Raw genomic sequence first — 17,437 nt, 5'->3', positions numbered from 1 at the left:
TTTCCTCTCAATATTTTAGGTTTTGGTGAATAACTATGCACTTATACCTTTTATAAATTTTTTTCTTCTTCCATCTCTCCCAGATTAAATCTTCCTTTCTTGTCTAAAGATTTTTTAACTTTTTTGAGAATACTTTCATAGGAAAATAGTTTCAATTCTTTGAAAAATACAATTTCTTCCATGATTCATTATTTGTGTGCTGACAGCTAGAACTGCTTAATGTATTATGGAGGCAATTTCAAGTATATTATAGCCTGCTAGGAGAATATTTTCTAATTCCTATCATGTGTATTTTTTCTGATTTCTTTATTCTTGATAATACTCTAAAAAGCACTCTATTCCAATGTACATTAAAAAAGCAATTAATTGGGGCACCTGGGTGGCTCAGTCAGTGAAGCATCTGCCTTTGGCTCAGACTGTGGCTTGAGATTGAGCCCTGCGTCAGGCTCCCTGCTCAGCGGGGAATCTGCTTCTCCCTCTCTCTCAGCTCTCTGCCACCAACCTCCCCCTTCCCCCCGCTTGTGAGCTCTAGAGCTCTTTCTCTCTCTCAAATAAGTGAAATCTTAAAAAAAAACAACAAAAACAATTAATTGACAGCCTAAAGTCCATTATAAATATAGTTGTAATGTTTCCCCCTACATAACTGGTTCTCCCAGTAATTAAACTAGTCTCTTTAGATAACTTTAGTTTTTCTTTTTTATTTAGTTTAAAAGCCTTTGTTTTTAATAAAACATACTTTTAAGACAAATTGTGTGTGGCTGCTTTTTTGAATTACACAGCAAAACCTTATGGGGGGAAAAAGGGAGCCACTTTTAAAAAGCCTCAATCAAACTTTTCTTTGCAGTAATGTAAAAACAAGCACATGCTCAAAATCCAAAAACCCAAGGGTGCCTGGCTTGCTCAGTCAGCAGAGCATGTGACTCTTGATCTCAGAGTTGTGAGTTCGAGACCCACACTGGATGCAGAGTTTACTTTAAAAACAACAAACCCAAACCCAGAACCCATTCACCATTATTCATGTAAATGAAGAAATTTAGAATTACATCAGGCTTTAAGAGATTACATAGATTGCCTAGTCCAATTTTAAATTTCAAGAGACTGATGCCCAAAGAGCGGACTTATATGAGGCTGGCTATAACAGAGACGGATTTAGAATCCAAGTCTCCCACATGATGAGATTTTTGTAACTCCCACAATATATAATAAACTATAGGACAGATTCCTAAGTAGTTCATAGTTATGAAACAAACCAAAGTAAAACATACACAGAAAGTAGAATAGGCCAAATCTAGTAAGATAAAATTTAGTATGCATGAGTCCAAAAACCTCTAAAACAAAATGGAGAACTATATTATTGTAAGAACTGTATGACTGTAAGTTGTTTTCTTAAAGGCATGGAAAGATTTTATATATTTACTTAGTAACTGGGATGAAAGGTTAGAAATTTTTTTTAGTGCTGAAATCCACAAAATATGTCAAAAAAGAACTAAATTACTGATATTACTGGGTTTGTTTTTGGCTCAATTCTCATTTATGGGATAGTGGAAATATATGTGTTAAAATGTCAACATTTGCGGTATCTGTCCTCCACCATTTCTAGTGAAGGAAGAAGTTAAAACTTCTTGTTCTGAAAAGGATCTTATCTGTAGCTGTCTGTGTGAAAATAACCTCATTTTATTGGCTTTAAGGAATTTAATTTTTAAAACATTTTAAAGTATATTTCTCAATTCTGGGCACATGGGATTTTGATCTGCAATTAGAAAGTTCAGGTTAACTAAACTCTTATGCCCCAATCAAGCTTAAGAGAATCTCAACATGTACTAGAGTACATACCAGGAGCCAGTGACCACAGTAAGTGCTTTCATATAATTTCTGTTAATTAACCTAATTCAGGCTAGGAGTTATTTTATGTACCTTTGCACTAACTCATTTTGGTTCCGATAAATAGAATTCTTACATTTTCACTTGCTTATGTAACTCATACAACAGCAGGTTAATACTCATTTAAGAAGCTACAGATACCAGGATGCCTGGGTGGCTCAGTCAGTTAGGTGTCTGACTCTTAGTTTTGGCTAGGGTTGTGAGATGGAGCCCCACGTCCAGCTCCACCCTCAGCACGGAGTCTGCTGGAGATTCTTTCCTCCTCCCCTTCCCTCTGCTCCTCTCCCAACTCATGCGTGCACACCGACACTTGCTCTCTCTTTCTCAAATAAATAAATAAACAAATAAAGCTACAGATAGGTATCCTAGCTAGAAGGATATCTGGAAACATCTAATACCTAGCCAAAAACTTTGTCCATGGAAACCTCAGAGCTGGGCTTTAGGAAATGAGCTGTTAGAGGCCAATCACCATAATCCTAATTTCTTTCTTCTCACATACTGTTGAGAATAGAAAACAGAATTCAGCATCACTGCTGACACATAAGAGATAACTAAGTGGTAAACCCTGGATAAACAACAGGTAATTCACAGTATCTGACTATTTCATAAATGCATCTAATGGACCAGAAATGAGTAAGACTTTCTTTTCTTAAAGCTACACTTGATTTATATAATTGTAGCCTTTATAAATAGATCTGACACAATATATAAAATGACAAGGTGTTATAAATATTTACTTATAGTTTGCATAATTTATTTATATTTTTTATTTTTAAAAATTCTTATTTATTTGACACAGAGATAGAGAGAGAGAGAGAGAGACAGCGAGAGAGGGAACAGAAGCAGGGGGAGTGGGAGAGGGAGAAGCAGGCTTCCTGCAGAGCAGGCAGCCCGATGCGGGGCTCGATCCCAGGACCCTGTGATCATGACCTGAGCCGAAGGCAGACGCTTAACGACTGAGCCACCCAGGCGCCCCTGCATAATTTATTTTTTAAAATATAAAAAAGCATTTATAATTCAGTATTATGGATTTGGAAACCCTTCTGAAGTCAAAAGCAGTCATATGAAAGCTTCTGCACTTGAGTTTCTGTTAATGGGTGCTTTACATCAGCTACATTGACTGTGAGTCTACTTCCAAACTCTTTAACTGTAACTGTTTTTCTGTTAGCAAGTCAAATGGCACCCTGAATTGTACAGCAAGTATGGTTTTAAAAAAGCAGGTCCCATATATTATAAATGGAACCTCATTCATAAGTCTAATTTTCCCTTATACCTGTTATTGTGGAATAAGGAAAAACTGTGAGGTGAAAGAATGAACTAGAGAAGTAAATCCTGTACAAAAAAATACAGTAACAAGGGAAAGGTGAATGATGGTTGGAAGCATCATGAAGTAGAATCTCATAGCTAAGTACTAAGACAGAGATTCTCAACATTTTGGTCTCAGGACCACTTTAAACTCTTAAAAATGATGGAGGTCTCCAAAGAGCTTTTATTATGTGGATTATGTTTATCAATATTTATAATCAAAACTGAGACATTTAGAAACAGTTATTAATTTGCTCTAGAAATAAGCTATTATAAGTTTATGTATTTTATATGAGAAAATTTTATAAATTTAGAAAAAATTTTATAAATTTAGAAAAAAGTGGCTCTGTTTTACATTTTTGTAAATCTCTATAATGTTCGGCTTAATAGAAGAAAGCTATATTCTCATATCTTCTTTGACATCCAATCTGTTGTGATATGTTTTGGTTGAAGTATATGAAGAAAATACCGCCTCACAGTAACAAGAAGTTGGAAAAGGAAAAACTTCACAGACCTCTCTGAAAGGGTTTCAGGAGCTCTGAGAACACACTTGAGAACCACTACACTATGTATACAGAAGCTGCTCAAAAAATTTAATGAGTGATATGGACATAACAAAGGCAGTTATGTAGGAAACTGTGGGTATCGTATACTACCACAAGTAAAGCAAAATCTTCAAAATCATCCTTACTACACTGTTAGGGTATAAAGGATTAACATGATAAACACAGTATAAATTCCTATTTTACAACTCAAGGAGACATAATTTAATTATCTTTTCCTGAAGATTAGTGTTTCTCAGTACTGGCTGCACATTTGAATTATTCGGGAAGCTTTAAGCGCGCACACACACACACCCCTAATAATAACTAGGTCTCACAAAATGGACTAAAAGATAGTCTTAAAATAGCTGTTTTTGTTCAGGATGATGAAAAAGTTCTGGAAATGGACAGTGGTGATGGCTGCATAACACTGTGAATGTACTTAATGCTACGAATTATATACTTAAAAATGGTTAAAATGATCAATTTTATGTCATATATATTTTGTAATTTTTAAAATATATGCAAAAATGAAGTTTAAAAAAGCTCCATCACAGAACACTTAAAAATGTAAAAGGTCACATTAAGAAATGATTCTCCTTCAAAAACCCATGAGATAAAGTCCTGTTTTCTATGCTTGACAGTATATTTAAAGTAAACAAAAGAAATCTTTCAAAAAGGAATGAATACCAGCTCCAGCTATTAAGGGAAGTAAGTATCTGAAAAAATAAAGGAACACCTTTGCTTACTCACCTGCAACATGCTGACTATCTCAACTTTGTTGAAGAAAATAAAAGACGTAAGAGTAGAAAGAAAATTCTCTTCAAAAACGGATGGTGTAGGCAAAATGATGTCCTGAATGTACTGTACCCTGTAAGTCTGATGTATTTTTTGCCTTAGTTCAGAGTCTGTTATTGGTATAACTTCCTTAAACTTTGCAGTTTTGGTCAAGAATTCTCTATGCCTTTTTGGCTGAGCCAAAGCAGGGTCATATTCAAGGCATCCCACAACATCCATGATACACTCATCAGAAAACATTACTTCAAACAGAGTTGCCTTATTTAGGAATAAGATTCCTCTAATAATTTCATACAAATGGTGTAAGCCTTCAGTGTTTTCTAGATTCTCACAAGCTTGGAACAGCTGCAGTAGTTTTTTAATATAGCCTTCATTTTCCAAGGCCAGAGCCAGCTTTTCCCTACGGATAGGTGAGGAGAGAACTGAGGTAACTAAGTCAGCAATCTCTTCAAGTTTATTGAGTTCACATGTGGGCAGGTCAATCAGATGACTGGTTTCAGGCATTTCTTCAAATCGTTCTTCTTCTGATTCATCAATGAGGTCCTGTGTGACTTCCACTGATGGATCCTTACCTTGAACCTAAAAACATCCAAGTACAGCTGGTTACCTTAAAATACAAAAGAATTCAAAATTTTGGAAATCAAATCACTGACCGCTGAATTTAAGTAAAAATACCTTGCAGAGAAACAATATTAGCCACACAGCCATTGTTAATTAGAAGTGAAGTCTAGAGGGGGAAAACATACCCAGTTTAGAGTCAATTACTTGAGTCTCAATTTCACCTCTAAATTTCCCAACTTATAACTTGAGGTTAACTCTGATCCCTGACAATGTGCACATTTAAGCTAATGTTACACTGATTTATGTGATGTTATGTAATAACCATGTGCAGCTGTTTAGTAACTTCACTATTCCAACTAATTTTGAATTTTTCAGGTTAACTCTTCTGTGGGTCCCCCAAATTACTACGTATGACTCTTAATGCACCATCACACTGGCCTGACAAAAACACTACCGTTTACTATTTTTATATATGTATAATATACGTTACATATACATATATTATATATGGGTATATTTATATTATATATGTGTGTGTGTGTATATATATATTTTAGAAGGGGTGGGGAAAGAGAGACAAAATATCTTAAGCAGGCTCCACGCCCAGCCTGCAGCCTGATGCAGGGCTGGATCTCACAAACCTGAGATCATGACCTGAGCTGAAATCAAGAGTCAGATGCTTAAACCAACTAGCCACCCAGGCACCCCAAACACCACTAAGTTTAAACCAAACTAAAACCCAACTCTGTATATTCAAGAGTGAGAAGATTTCCTCAAATTACTTTTGAAATTCACTTTTGGACAAAGAGCTGCTTTTGCTATGAGCCTAAAACTGCTCTAAAAAACAAAGAATATTCTTGGGGCGCCTGGGTGGCTCTGTCGGTTAAGTGTCTGCCTTCGGCTCAGGTCATGATCCTAGAGTTCCAGGATTGAGCCCTGCATCAGGCTCCCTGCTCAGCAGGGAGTCTGCTGCTCCCTCTGCCCCTCACACCCCGCTCTTGTGCTCTCTCTCTCAAATAAAATCTTTAAAAAAAATAAGAAAAAAACAAAGAATATTCTTTTAAAAACTGGCATTCATTTAACATCTGTGATAAAGCCTCCAACTTATAATATCTAGAAAACATAATGAATAAAAAACTGTTTTATGATTCATGTTGACAGCTCAAGAAAAGCATGGCTACCTTATAACAAGTTTTCTATAAATGATTTCTGTAATGACTAACATAAAAACTTTATTCTTTATAAATTTTTTCTAATTCCTAACACAAGAGTGCAATTATCCTCTTTTCACCTCAAAATATCCAAATATCCTGAGATGAAAAAGCTCCAGAAATTTCCAAATCCACCAAAACAACATGAAAAAAGACTTAAGAGCTTAGAGAAAGTAGACAGATATACTGTGCATATAAGGTAATTTTTCTCCTAGAGTACTTTTACTTCTGAGTCCTCAACAGAGTAGTTGGGTTTAGGGAGACTGACACATAAATATAAGAGGGTGAGTAACAAGGTCATAAGAGCAGTTCAGATAAAATACTATGGAAATTCAGACGAAGGGAAATTCCTTCCAGCTCTTAGGGGTACAGGGGGTGGTGAGGAGAGGCTATAAGGAAGAAATCATAAAAGCAGTGGCATTTGAGATCTTCAAAGTGGCATTTGGACTTTCAAAGATGGGTAAGATTCAGATGTGGATAAAGGCATGCAAAGTGCAAAGGGAATAGTAGAGGCAGAGAGATGGAAATGTGTGACAGGCATACAGCTAACAGCAACATAACTGGAAATGTAGATTAAAGCCAGATTATGGAAAGTCAAGCTAGAACACTTGAGTTATTGTTTAGGGAAGTGAATGTGCAGCATTGTCCTTTAGAAAGTCAACCTGGCATCAGTTGTATGGGATAAATTTGAGAATATAGATAAATTAGGGTGTTATTCCAAAGTCTACATGAACAACTGAATTTGGATAGTGATGGTGGGACAGATAAGGGACAGGTACAAAAGAGAGGAGGAACCACAAATGACCCTATAGTTTTAAAGATTATGGCTCCTTTAATAAAAACTAAGAGTGTGGGAGAGGAATGGTTAGTAAAAGTTCAGTTCTATTAAGTTTTAGGTGTCTGAATACCTAGCTGGCAACTAAATCTGTGGACCTACTACTCAGGAAAAAGAGTAGGACAGAAGGTAGAAATTTGGTATTAGGGTAACACTTAAAAACTATAGGGTCATTTGTGGTTGTGTAAGTTCACAAAAATTTACACTATCAGTAGGGTTCTCAACAAAAATTTCTTTTCCACCCTTCTAGCTTACTTCCTTTACAGCTGTTGCTTTAACTTTTTCCCCCTTTTAAGTGTCAAACACTATTACTTTCCCCTTTAAATCTCAGGAGAGAGAACCTTTCCTTTGAAAAAAGAGACCACTGGTATTCAACATATTCCAATATCCAACACCCTTCTCCATCTCACAACTTATTTTCACTCATTTCCATCATCTCTTTCGAAGAGAATGTCTCTACCCTCCCATTTTCTGAGGTTAATGCTTCCATACGTACTTTTGATTTTATGCTTTCTAAAAGCTATATATACAGAAATTATCTTAGCTCTTTTTATAACTTCTTCCTCTTCCACACATAAAAGAATCGGACTGAAGCCAAAAAATTTATAGGGACCTTGAATAGGGACCCCACATCTTTGGTGCATTAAGCACTAATGATGACCAAGGTGGATATCAGCAGAATTATATCCTGGACTCTAGGGAAACAGTTCAGAGAGATGTAGGTAGAGCTGCATGACTGGTTACACCTTAGTGTGGCCTTCTGGGGCTTTCCCACATGCCATGCCCAATCTTCTCCCTCCTTCCCCGTCATGGCTGCCCTTCACCCATTTGCGATACACAGGCATACATCTCCCCTGTTCTAAATCTTATAGTGGTGCCTTGCCCTGCCAAAGGGACAATTCAAAATATGGTATCAATGTTGAGAAAGTGAAGGACTCTAATGACTAAGTAATAAATCTTTATCTAAGATAAAAAATTATTCACTATTATTCACCATTCTCCTTAAGAAATTTATTGTTCTCTGAGCTGTTACACTTTTCAGAGTTTTACTTTCTCAATATAAGGAGTTAAGAAGTGACTGAGTAATATGATTTTTGTTTAAATTAAAATTGTTTTTTCAAAGGTCAGCAAGGGCTTCTCAGAAATGGAAAGTAAGACAACATATGGTTCTGTGGAATACCAGGCAGTTGTGAGGAGCGATAAACTAAATCTATATTCAGCAACATGCATAGATTTAAAAAGTACAGTACACGGGGCACCTGGCTGGCTCAGTAGGTTAAGCATCTGCCTTCGGCTCAGGTCATGATCTCAGGGTCCTGGGATCGAACCCCATGTCAGGCTCCCTGCTCAGCAGGGGGTCTGCTTCTCCCTTTCCCTCCATCCTGCTCGTGCTCTCTCGCTCTTTAAAATCAATAAAATCTTAAAAAAAAAAAAGTACAGTACTCAGTTGTTTAGTAAAAAATTAAACTTCCTGGACCAGCAGAGTGGCCAAATCTAGCACCCGTTCCAAAGGTGGAAAAGTGTGAGTAAAAATCATTGACAAATGGGAAGAAATAGTAACCAAGGGCAAAGGAATGAATAAATGGGTAAAGCTACAAGAGAAATCCAATATTAACACTACTGCCTCAAGAAAGGATTGGAGCAAGAGATGATATTCTCTTAGCTCAATTGTATCAGGTGCCTGGAAGGGTAAAAGCCATACGTTTGCCAAGATCACCTATTCTTGGGACTTGACAAGGTTGAATGGAGGCCTGTAAATAAACCTGATGAACTGAAACAATTGTTAATAACTGTTAATGATTCTAGTAATGTGCCAGACTCCTACTTTTCAGGTCTCATCTACTACCATACTGCAACATGGTATAATATTAGCATTGTTGCTCCAACTACCTTAGGTACATAAGCGTCATAATATTAATATAATATTAATGCTGGGAAACGGGAGTTAAAACCTCCTCAACATCAATGCTCAAAGAAAATGCCTGGCAGGAGGAAGAAATGGATTTTGTTAACTGTCAGTTAACTTCTTTGCTAAACACCTCTGTACAAGTTTATCATAAGGTACAAACTGCAACAGATCAAGGAGAAAAATGAGTAATCAGCACAAAATATAAAAAGTAAATCACGGCTTTATCAGACAGATTGTTTCTTTAAATATATCCCTACCCCAGAATGGCTCCTTCAAATATCAGGCATATTCATATTGATATCTGTTCTGTCATATAAATGCTATACTAAATATAGACGCTCAGACAAATATAATCATTTTGCTGTGAGAGTCTTGGCAATGGGCCAACGGGTGGCCTTTGCAGTCAAGGATTAGTCTTGCCTCAAGAAAGATTTGGCCTTTGCCTAGCTCTTGAGAGGTAACCTCTAAGCACTTTTAATATCCTGTCTGATATGAGTGTTTTCTGTTTACCTGGGAGCCTTGGGCTATGCCAGACATTCTTTGTGTGGGTAGCTAGGTGGTTTATAGTGGAGGTCTTAGGCCACATAGTATCAGCTCAACCTGTGGAGGTGCTGGAAACTAAAGTCAGCCACAGGGCAGTCAGCCTGCTTATAGAACTAACACCCAATGAAAATACTGGACACACAGGTTGGGGTAAGCTTCTCTGGTCAGCAATACTATGTGCAGGTTGCCACACAACATTGCTGGAATTAGTGCTGTCTGCATAAGTATCCTGAGAAAGAAAACTGGAAGCTCGTGCCTGGAACTCTCCTAGACTTTGACCTATGTGCCTTTTCCCACTGGTAATTTTAATCTGTATTATTTCATTGTAATAAACTGTAACAATGAATGTAACAGCTTTGTGGAGTTTTGTGAGTCTTTCTAGTGAATTAGTGAACCTGACAGTGGTTGTGGGAACTCTTGAACTGCATGAGTGAAAACAGTAAACAAATTTCAGCAAAACTTTCCAGGACAAATGCACCAAGTCTTCAAGAATATATGTATATCCAGGACCTAATATTAAACAGTACATGCTGATGTGTGGGAAGGGAGTAGGCATAATGTAATATGCCGATCACTGGAAAATATTATCCACCACATAAATATATGTTCTAGCAGAAATGTAGTCCAACATCCTAGTTCTAAGTAAGATGTTTATCTTCTGTCTTATTCATTCATTCTTTAAATATGTACTGTGTACACACACAACATGTGCCAGTTGCCATGCTGGTATATTAGAGGAGGGAGAATACAAAATAACACATCACTTTTCAGGAACTTATAATAAAAAAGGTTAATCTTTATATACTATTAATATTCTGAACAGCTTTTAAACCCACATTATAGGGCGCCTGGGTGGCTCAGTTGGTTAAGCGACTGCCTTCGGCTCAGGTCATGATCCTGGAGTCCCTGGATCGAGTCCCGCATCGGGCTCCCTGCTCAGCAGGGAGTCTGCTTCTCCCTCTGACCCTCCCCCCTCTCATGTGCTTGCTCTCTCTCATTCTCTCTCTCTCAAATAAATAAATAATCTTTAAAAAAAAAAAAAAATAAAATAAACCCACATTATAGAAAAGTAATCTTTCCCTCTTTTATTTTTAAAGTTTTATATCTTTCAGTATGCTTTCATTATTTTCATGGACCAGTTTTTTCCCCTCATTTTGTAGGTGAACCCATGCATGATTCTGAATCAAGAACAGAGCAGCAAATATTTGTGAACTGCATGTGTCTGAGTCTGCAATAGAGGTCATTTTTAAGTCTTACATCTCACTTTATAGAAAACTTTGTAAACATAAAATTCAATCTCAATCTGTGGAGAGCACACAAGGGAAAAAAAAGGGTATTAGGACCTTCCCATCATCACCACCCATAGGTTTAAAGACAGGCAAAACACAAAGGCAAAATAATAACAAAACAATTTGGATTACATTCTTAGGTATATTTTACAAATTAAAGCAAAATCTTATTTACCAGTGTTTTCACCTGTTCATCAATGGAAATTCTTCTATTTAATAGTGTATACTAATAATGCTCCATTAATACCTGATACATACATAATAAGATATGAGGTGGAAAGAAACAAACCATCTACTTCCAGTTCAGATTTGTGACCTAGAGCCAGCTGTTAAATAAGCTTTATATAGAATGAGAAGGTTCATACTTTCTTGCACTGTGTGGCACTGTTACTGGGAGGACTACAGAAAAAAATTACTGTGGTCAGATGCATTAAAACTAACTCAAGAATCTTCAGTGATCAGAATCACTATAAAGAAAAGCTGATAGAAGTGAAAATGACAATAGTAAAAAACATTAGAACAGAATATTACACTAGGCAACTGCTGAAACAGTGATTCCATTTACAGAAAATAATAGTTAAAATGTTACGATTAATTTAAAATTCCAGTTACCAGCTGTCACAGACTATATCTGCCTAAGGAGACATAACTACTAAATGTAATATGGTATACTGAATGGAATCCTGGAACAGAAAAAGGACACTACGTTTTAAACTGAGGAACTCTGGGGCGCCTGGGTGGCACAATCGGTGGCTCAATTGGTTAAAGCAACTGACTCTTGATTTCAGTTCAGGTCATGATCTCAGGGTCATGACCTCAGGGTTTTAAGATCAAGCCCCGAGTTAGGCTCTGTGCTGGGCATGGAGCCTGCTTAAGATTCTCTCTCTCCCTCTGCCCCTGCTACACTCAAATGCACGCTCGCTCTCTCTCTAAAAAAATAAATAAGTAAAATAAAATAAATAAACTGAGGAAATCTGAATAAAATATAGCCTTTAGCTAATAATAATGTATGAATAATAATAATGAATAGTAATAATAACGTATGAATATTAGCTCATCAATTATGACCAGCGTATCCTACTAATTTAAGAAACCATTAACAGGAGAAACTGGAGGAGAAGGTGTTAGGGAGGGAAGTGCACAGGAACTCTCTCTGTATTTTCTGCTCATATTTTCTATAAATCTGAACTTCTAAAATAAAAACTTTTAAAGATTTATTTATTTGAGAGAGAGAGAGAGAGCATGCGTGTGTGCACGAGTGTGCGAAAGAACATGGGGTGGGGGCAGAGGGAGAGGGAGAAGCAGGCTCTCGCTCAGCAGGGAGCCCGAAGCGGGGCTCGATCCCAAGACCCCGGGATCATGACCTGAGGCAAAAGCAGATGCTTAACTAAATGTATCACCCAGGCGCCCCTAAAATAAAAACTTTATTAAAAAAGTACCAGGGAAGCCTGGGTGGCACAGTGGGTTGAGCATCTGACTCTTGGTTTTAGCTTAGGTCATGATCTCGGGGTCGTGGGATTAAGTCCAACGTTGGGCTCCATGTGGAGTCTGCTTGAGAGTCTCTCTCCCTCTACTCCTCCCGCCTGTGTGTGTGCTTTCTCTAAAAATAAATAAATCTTAAAAAAAAAAAAAAAGTTCCAGTTACGTGAGAGTTACCACCTATCTTATATTCTGCTATATTATAAGTTCTTTCAGAATTGAAGTCATGAGCACTTTTGATCATTAGTGTCTGGCACACAGTATTCATAAACATCAGGCAAACAGGTGACCAAATATTAAAGAAAAACCTCAAAGACTTAGAACGTAATTATTTACTGACCTTTTATTAATTATGAATATATGCTATCAAAATCTAAAGTGATAAACACATTCTTTCTCCACATTCTAATACATATCTTTCAGGTAAAAAGAAAAAATATCAAGAATGCAAACTTAAATATTATTTAAAAAACCTTACCTGACAAATTTTTTCCCAAATCTCATCGCAGCCAGCTTTTTCCTGAAAACTTAGAGCCAGATCATAGTTCTCAGCTTCCGACCAAACAATTAATGTATCCTGTTTAAAAATAAAGATTTTTACATCATCACACTAGAAAAGCTAGAAAAGAAATAACTACGAAGTGTAAGTAGAAATCAAGATGAGAGGAAACAGCATAGTGGTGACAAACGCCCTCTGATGTGTGCAATTAATGTATATTCAACTGACATCATGTAACTGTATTTTGTTATCCTTTGAAGCTTAGTAATATACTGGCAATGGAATTGTTTGGGTACTAAAATGACATTGAGAATTTTCTAAAACAAAAAAAAATATTAAAACAGGGTAGCAGGCTCTGGCTCATGTTACTACGATAATGTCGAATGGGAAGTCCAGCCATTCTTGGCCAAGCAGTAATGTAGACATTTTAATCCTCTACTGCCTCTCTCCTCTGAATCTGGAAAAGCCTTCAGTATATGAAGGAATTCAAAACAATGACAAAATGAAGATACTCTAGCTCTAAGTATTATCAACAACACCTATTTCAGCACCTATTTAGTTTGTAGAAAAATTAAGAACCCCAGGGTTTAGGTGTTTTTCTACTAATGTCCTTAATTGTATCCCTACCAAAAAGTCAGTTAAGCTTTTAGGAAAAAGTTGTCAACCCCTTTATTAAAAACTAGAGTTTGGGTTTAAATTAAAACACAGACACATCTAAACACAAAAATCATTATGCAACACTCAAATGAAATGGCCAATTTTTTAAGGCTATATAACAATGAAAGTTTAACACGGTTAAAACTTTTTCAGAAAATACACATTTAAAAAAAAAGAAAATATACGTGAGTTTATATCCTAATTACCAAGTATATAATCTACAAAAAAACCTTATATATTAGTTAATAATTGTTCATCTAATACTTGTAAATATTATGACTTGATATTAAAAAATATAATACTAAAAGTGAGCCTCAGATTAACAAAGTCTTCAAAATGAAAACACTTCAATACTTTGATAGCTCTAATCTGTAAGTGAAAAATATCCTTCAATTAACCCAGGCCTCAGATTAATACTTATTTGCTGTTTAATCAGGTAAGAACAACACCTGGAAAGCTGTGTTCTCCCTTTCCTCTGGCTGTGCTTCTTGGAAGGAAAATTTGCCACCACGTATTCTAAATTTTATCAGGTCACTCCTTTCATTTAAAAACTTTCCGTGGGGCACCTGGGTGGCTCAGTCGGTTGGGCGTCTGCCTTTGGCTCATCTCATGATCTCAGGGTCCTGGGATCGAGCCCCACATCAGGCTACCTGCTCAGCGGGAAGTCTGCTTCTCCCTCTGCCTCTCCCCCCTGCTTGCTCGCTCTTTCTCTGGAATACATAAAAATCTTTTAAAAAAAATTCTACACTTTCTAGCTGTGTAACAAAGGAAAATATATTTCACCTTTAAATAAATAAATAAAAAAAAAATAAAACTTTCCATGGCTCCCACCATATACAGAAGAGGTTTTGAAATCTTTAAAAAAACCCAGCAGAACTTTTTACAAACAAAATTTTATTCAGAATCTTCATGTAAAAAAAAAAAAAAAAGATAAAGACAGAGCTCCTCTGGTTAAAGGTCTAGGAAACACACTCAGGCTCATGTACTTTACTCAACCCGAGTCAACTTCTTAGAGCTCTCCTTGAAACAGCTTCATAAACAGTGATCTCCAATACTCTATTTGTATGTCTCAAATTACTTATACATTATATTCAGGAATATAGTATTAGTACATCAATACTCTATAAAACACACACTAAAATAGACATAAAAAGCCTTATATAAAGATAAAATAAACAACATTTTAAAATATTTAAACTGTTATGGCTCCATACCATTATTGGTTAGCATTTTAAGACCCAATATATATTTAGGGCACAGTACATCCACAAATGAAAGTAGATACAAATCCATATTTAATGTCATCCTTTTAATAATTCTGAATTTTGGGGGAGGAGCAACTTCTTGTGAGATCTATTTTTTTTTTTAAAGATTGTATTTATTTATTTGAGAGAGAGCGCACAAACAGGGGAGAGAGGCAGGGCAGAGGGAGAAGCAGGCTCCCTGCCAACCAGGGAGCCCAACGCGGGGCTCGATCCCAGGACCCTGAAATCATGACCCAAGCCGAAGGCAGATGCCCAACCGACTGAGCCGCCCAGGCGCCCTTGTGAGATCTATTTTATCATTATTTCTGCATTATTACTTGGCTGACAGATTAACTGGGAGTATAAATGTCAGTTTTACCATTATCATGTTCATTTGCATTTACATTATTTTTTTTCAGGCCTTTTTATGGCATGCATTCATTTTGTTAGGGTTACAGGTCAGTTTAAATTGGAAAATATCTATAAATATTTATCTGCACATGCAGGCTACCGTAATTCACAGTAGTTAGGGAACACTTTCATGGAAGTGTTACTCTTAGAATATCATGTCTGTGTGTTGTTGTTGTTGTTGTTTTTACTTCTGACCACTTGCTTATTAAGTATTAGCAAAAGTCAATTTTTTCTTTTGATTAAAATAGCTAAGCAGGTTTCTTCTCAAATCTCAGTGCTTTATACTGTGCATTCCAATTTAGAGATCACTAGTACAACAGGATCAAATCCAGAATACTTTATCCAGGCACCCAAGGCCCTTTCCAATTTGGTTCCAATCTATCTTCTGAGCAAAAGTCCAGGCAAGCAATGAAGTCTGACTTAAGGTAACTGAGTCCCCTTCTTCATCATTTTCTTGTTTGTTTCTTGTTTCTTCTTAATGTAAAGTCTTCTCCCTAAGCCAGGCAAAACCCCAGAAACTAAATGGGATTTATATTTAGAATCCTTTTTCAATGTAAAGAGGATTGACCTTGGGTGATGGTTAAATATACAAATTCCCATGCTTCTCCCCTGGAGTGAAGCCCCCAAATCCTTATTTTTAACAAGGGTCTCAGATAATTCTTTTGAAAACATCATCTAAGTCTATCTCCGGTTGGTTAACAGAGGATAGGAAACTGCCATCAGAGCAGGCACCTTCCAGCTCTATGAAATCTACTCAAAATGGGTTACAAATCCCATCCTTTTTTCCTCCCCTCCCTGGAAACCTACTATCTCAGTCAAAAAATAACCGTAAGAAGTACTTCTTGTAACTGCTTATTCCAAAGATCACAGTAAAAGCTCCTAGGTAAGAGAGCACAAAGCTTGCACAAGAATATTTAAAACAAAATAAAAAGTGTCAAATGGCAGGGTTTCCTACATATCCCAAAGTCAAGCTCAGTTTTAGTAGTAATGTCCATTTTCAACTGCTGTGCTCTTTGTATTGTATTTTTTGCTCATTTGTGCGTGGCACACACATCTTTGGGACATTATTAATGCCTGTTTAAACTAAGAGAAGCTTAAGAGTTTTCCTCTACCAACTAAACATTTAATCACCACTATGTCCCCATGGAAATCAGATTTAAAATGAGCTTTCAGGGAGAATAGAAAAAGTCAGTTATATTTGCTCTGGTCCTTTAAAAAAATAAGAAAGGTGATTAAGTCTAATGCCAGGATGGAAGTTAAGACATGAGCTGGAGAGGCTTGACAATTTAGCTTTTACTGAATCAGATTTTCACAATGTAGTTTTATTATGAGAAATGGTCATTTCTGATCTTAAATATTAAAAATACATTCCTGAGGTGAATACTGTTTAAATCAAAGGTTCTTATTCAAGGTCTGAATCACACCTTAGAATTGTATCTAAAACTTGGTGCTTTTAACATCTTTTATATGGAAAGGGTCTCTTCAGTTTTTACATCATACTCACAAAGGCACCTGTGACACATTTAAAATAGTCTAACAAACCAATGGATTATCAGTTTCAGTTTTCCTCTCCAGTATATTAACATGAATAAAATCCACTCATGAAATATCTGAGATCCTACTGCTTGTCAAATTAATCCTACCTTTGCCCCAATCGCTCTGACGAAATTCAATACAGAGCTGAAGTTTTTCAAAAGGAATACTTATTTTTTTAAAAGGGAAAATAGAAATATCAGCAGATTTGTAGACTTCAATTTACATATTCAAAATCAATATAGAAGTCTGAAAATGAGTGAGATTAACAGACATATTATGCAACATCTAGCTCTCCTAATGGGTAGCTGACCTAAACTTTTTTTGAGATGGATTTTTAAAATATAGTATGGTATAACATATAGTCCAAGACAGACCTGATGATATTGCTAAAAACAATACTAATATCTTCCTAAAATCCACATATATTTGGATATAATGGGAATAATCCCAGACTAGAATTAGGACCTGAGCACCACTCAGTTTCACTGTCCACTATTTCTGTGACTCAGCAAAGTATTTAACCTCTTTGATTTTTCTTTCCTCATTGGAAAAGAGGATTATGATGAAATTATGACTATAGTTCTCTTATTGAGCTTATGTGTCACATACCATGCTAAAGCATTTTTCATACATTAATTCACAACTATTACATGATGTAGGTAGTATCATCATTTAAAAGGTAAGGCTTAGGGGTGCCTGGGTGTCTCAGTTGGTTAAGCGGCTGCCTTCAGCTCAGG

At 36.4% G+C, this 17,437-nt stretch overlaps 1 protein-coding gene across 3 annotated transcripts in view; it reads right to left on the bottom strand.

Moving 5' to 3' along the window:
• Positions 1–17,437, bottom strand: part of PPP4R3B (protein phosphatase 4 regulatory subunit 3B) — a 63,121-nt gene that overhangs the window by 38,740 nt on the left and 6,944 nt on the right. For all 3 annotated transcript variants that reach the window (XR_013441816.1, XR_013441815.1, XM_036069886.2), the window contains exons 3-4: positions 12,832–12,930; positions 4,482–5,105 (exon numbers count right to left, since the gene is read on the bottom strand). Coding sequence is in view for 1 of the 3 variants with exons in the window: in XM_036069886.2 (XP_035925779.1) it covers positions 4,482–5,105; positions 12,832–12,930 (723 nt within the window). In the remaining 2 variants the exon portion in view is untranslated. The remainder of the gene's footprint in view (positions 1–4,481; positions 5,106–12,831; positions 12,931–17,437) is intronic.

Source organism: Halichoerus grypus, chromosome 10, assembly GCF_964656455.1.
Source record: "Halichoerus grypus chromosome 10, mHalGry1.hap1.1, whole genome shotgun sequence".
Lineage (NCBI taxonomy): Eukaryota > Metazoa > Chordata > Mammalia > Carnivora > Phocidae > Halichoerus > Halichoerus grypus.
The sequence above is the reverse complement of the archived record's forward strand: the minus strand, read 5'-3'. Positions and strand labels throughout refer to the sequence as shown.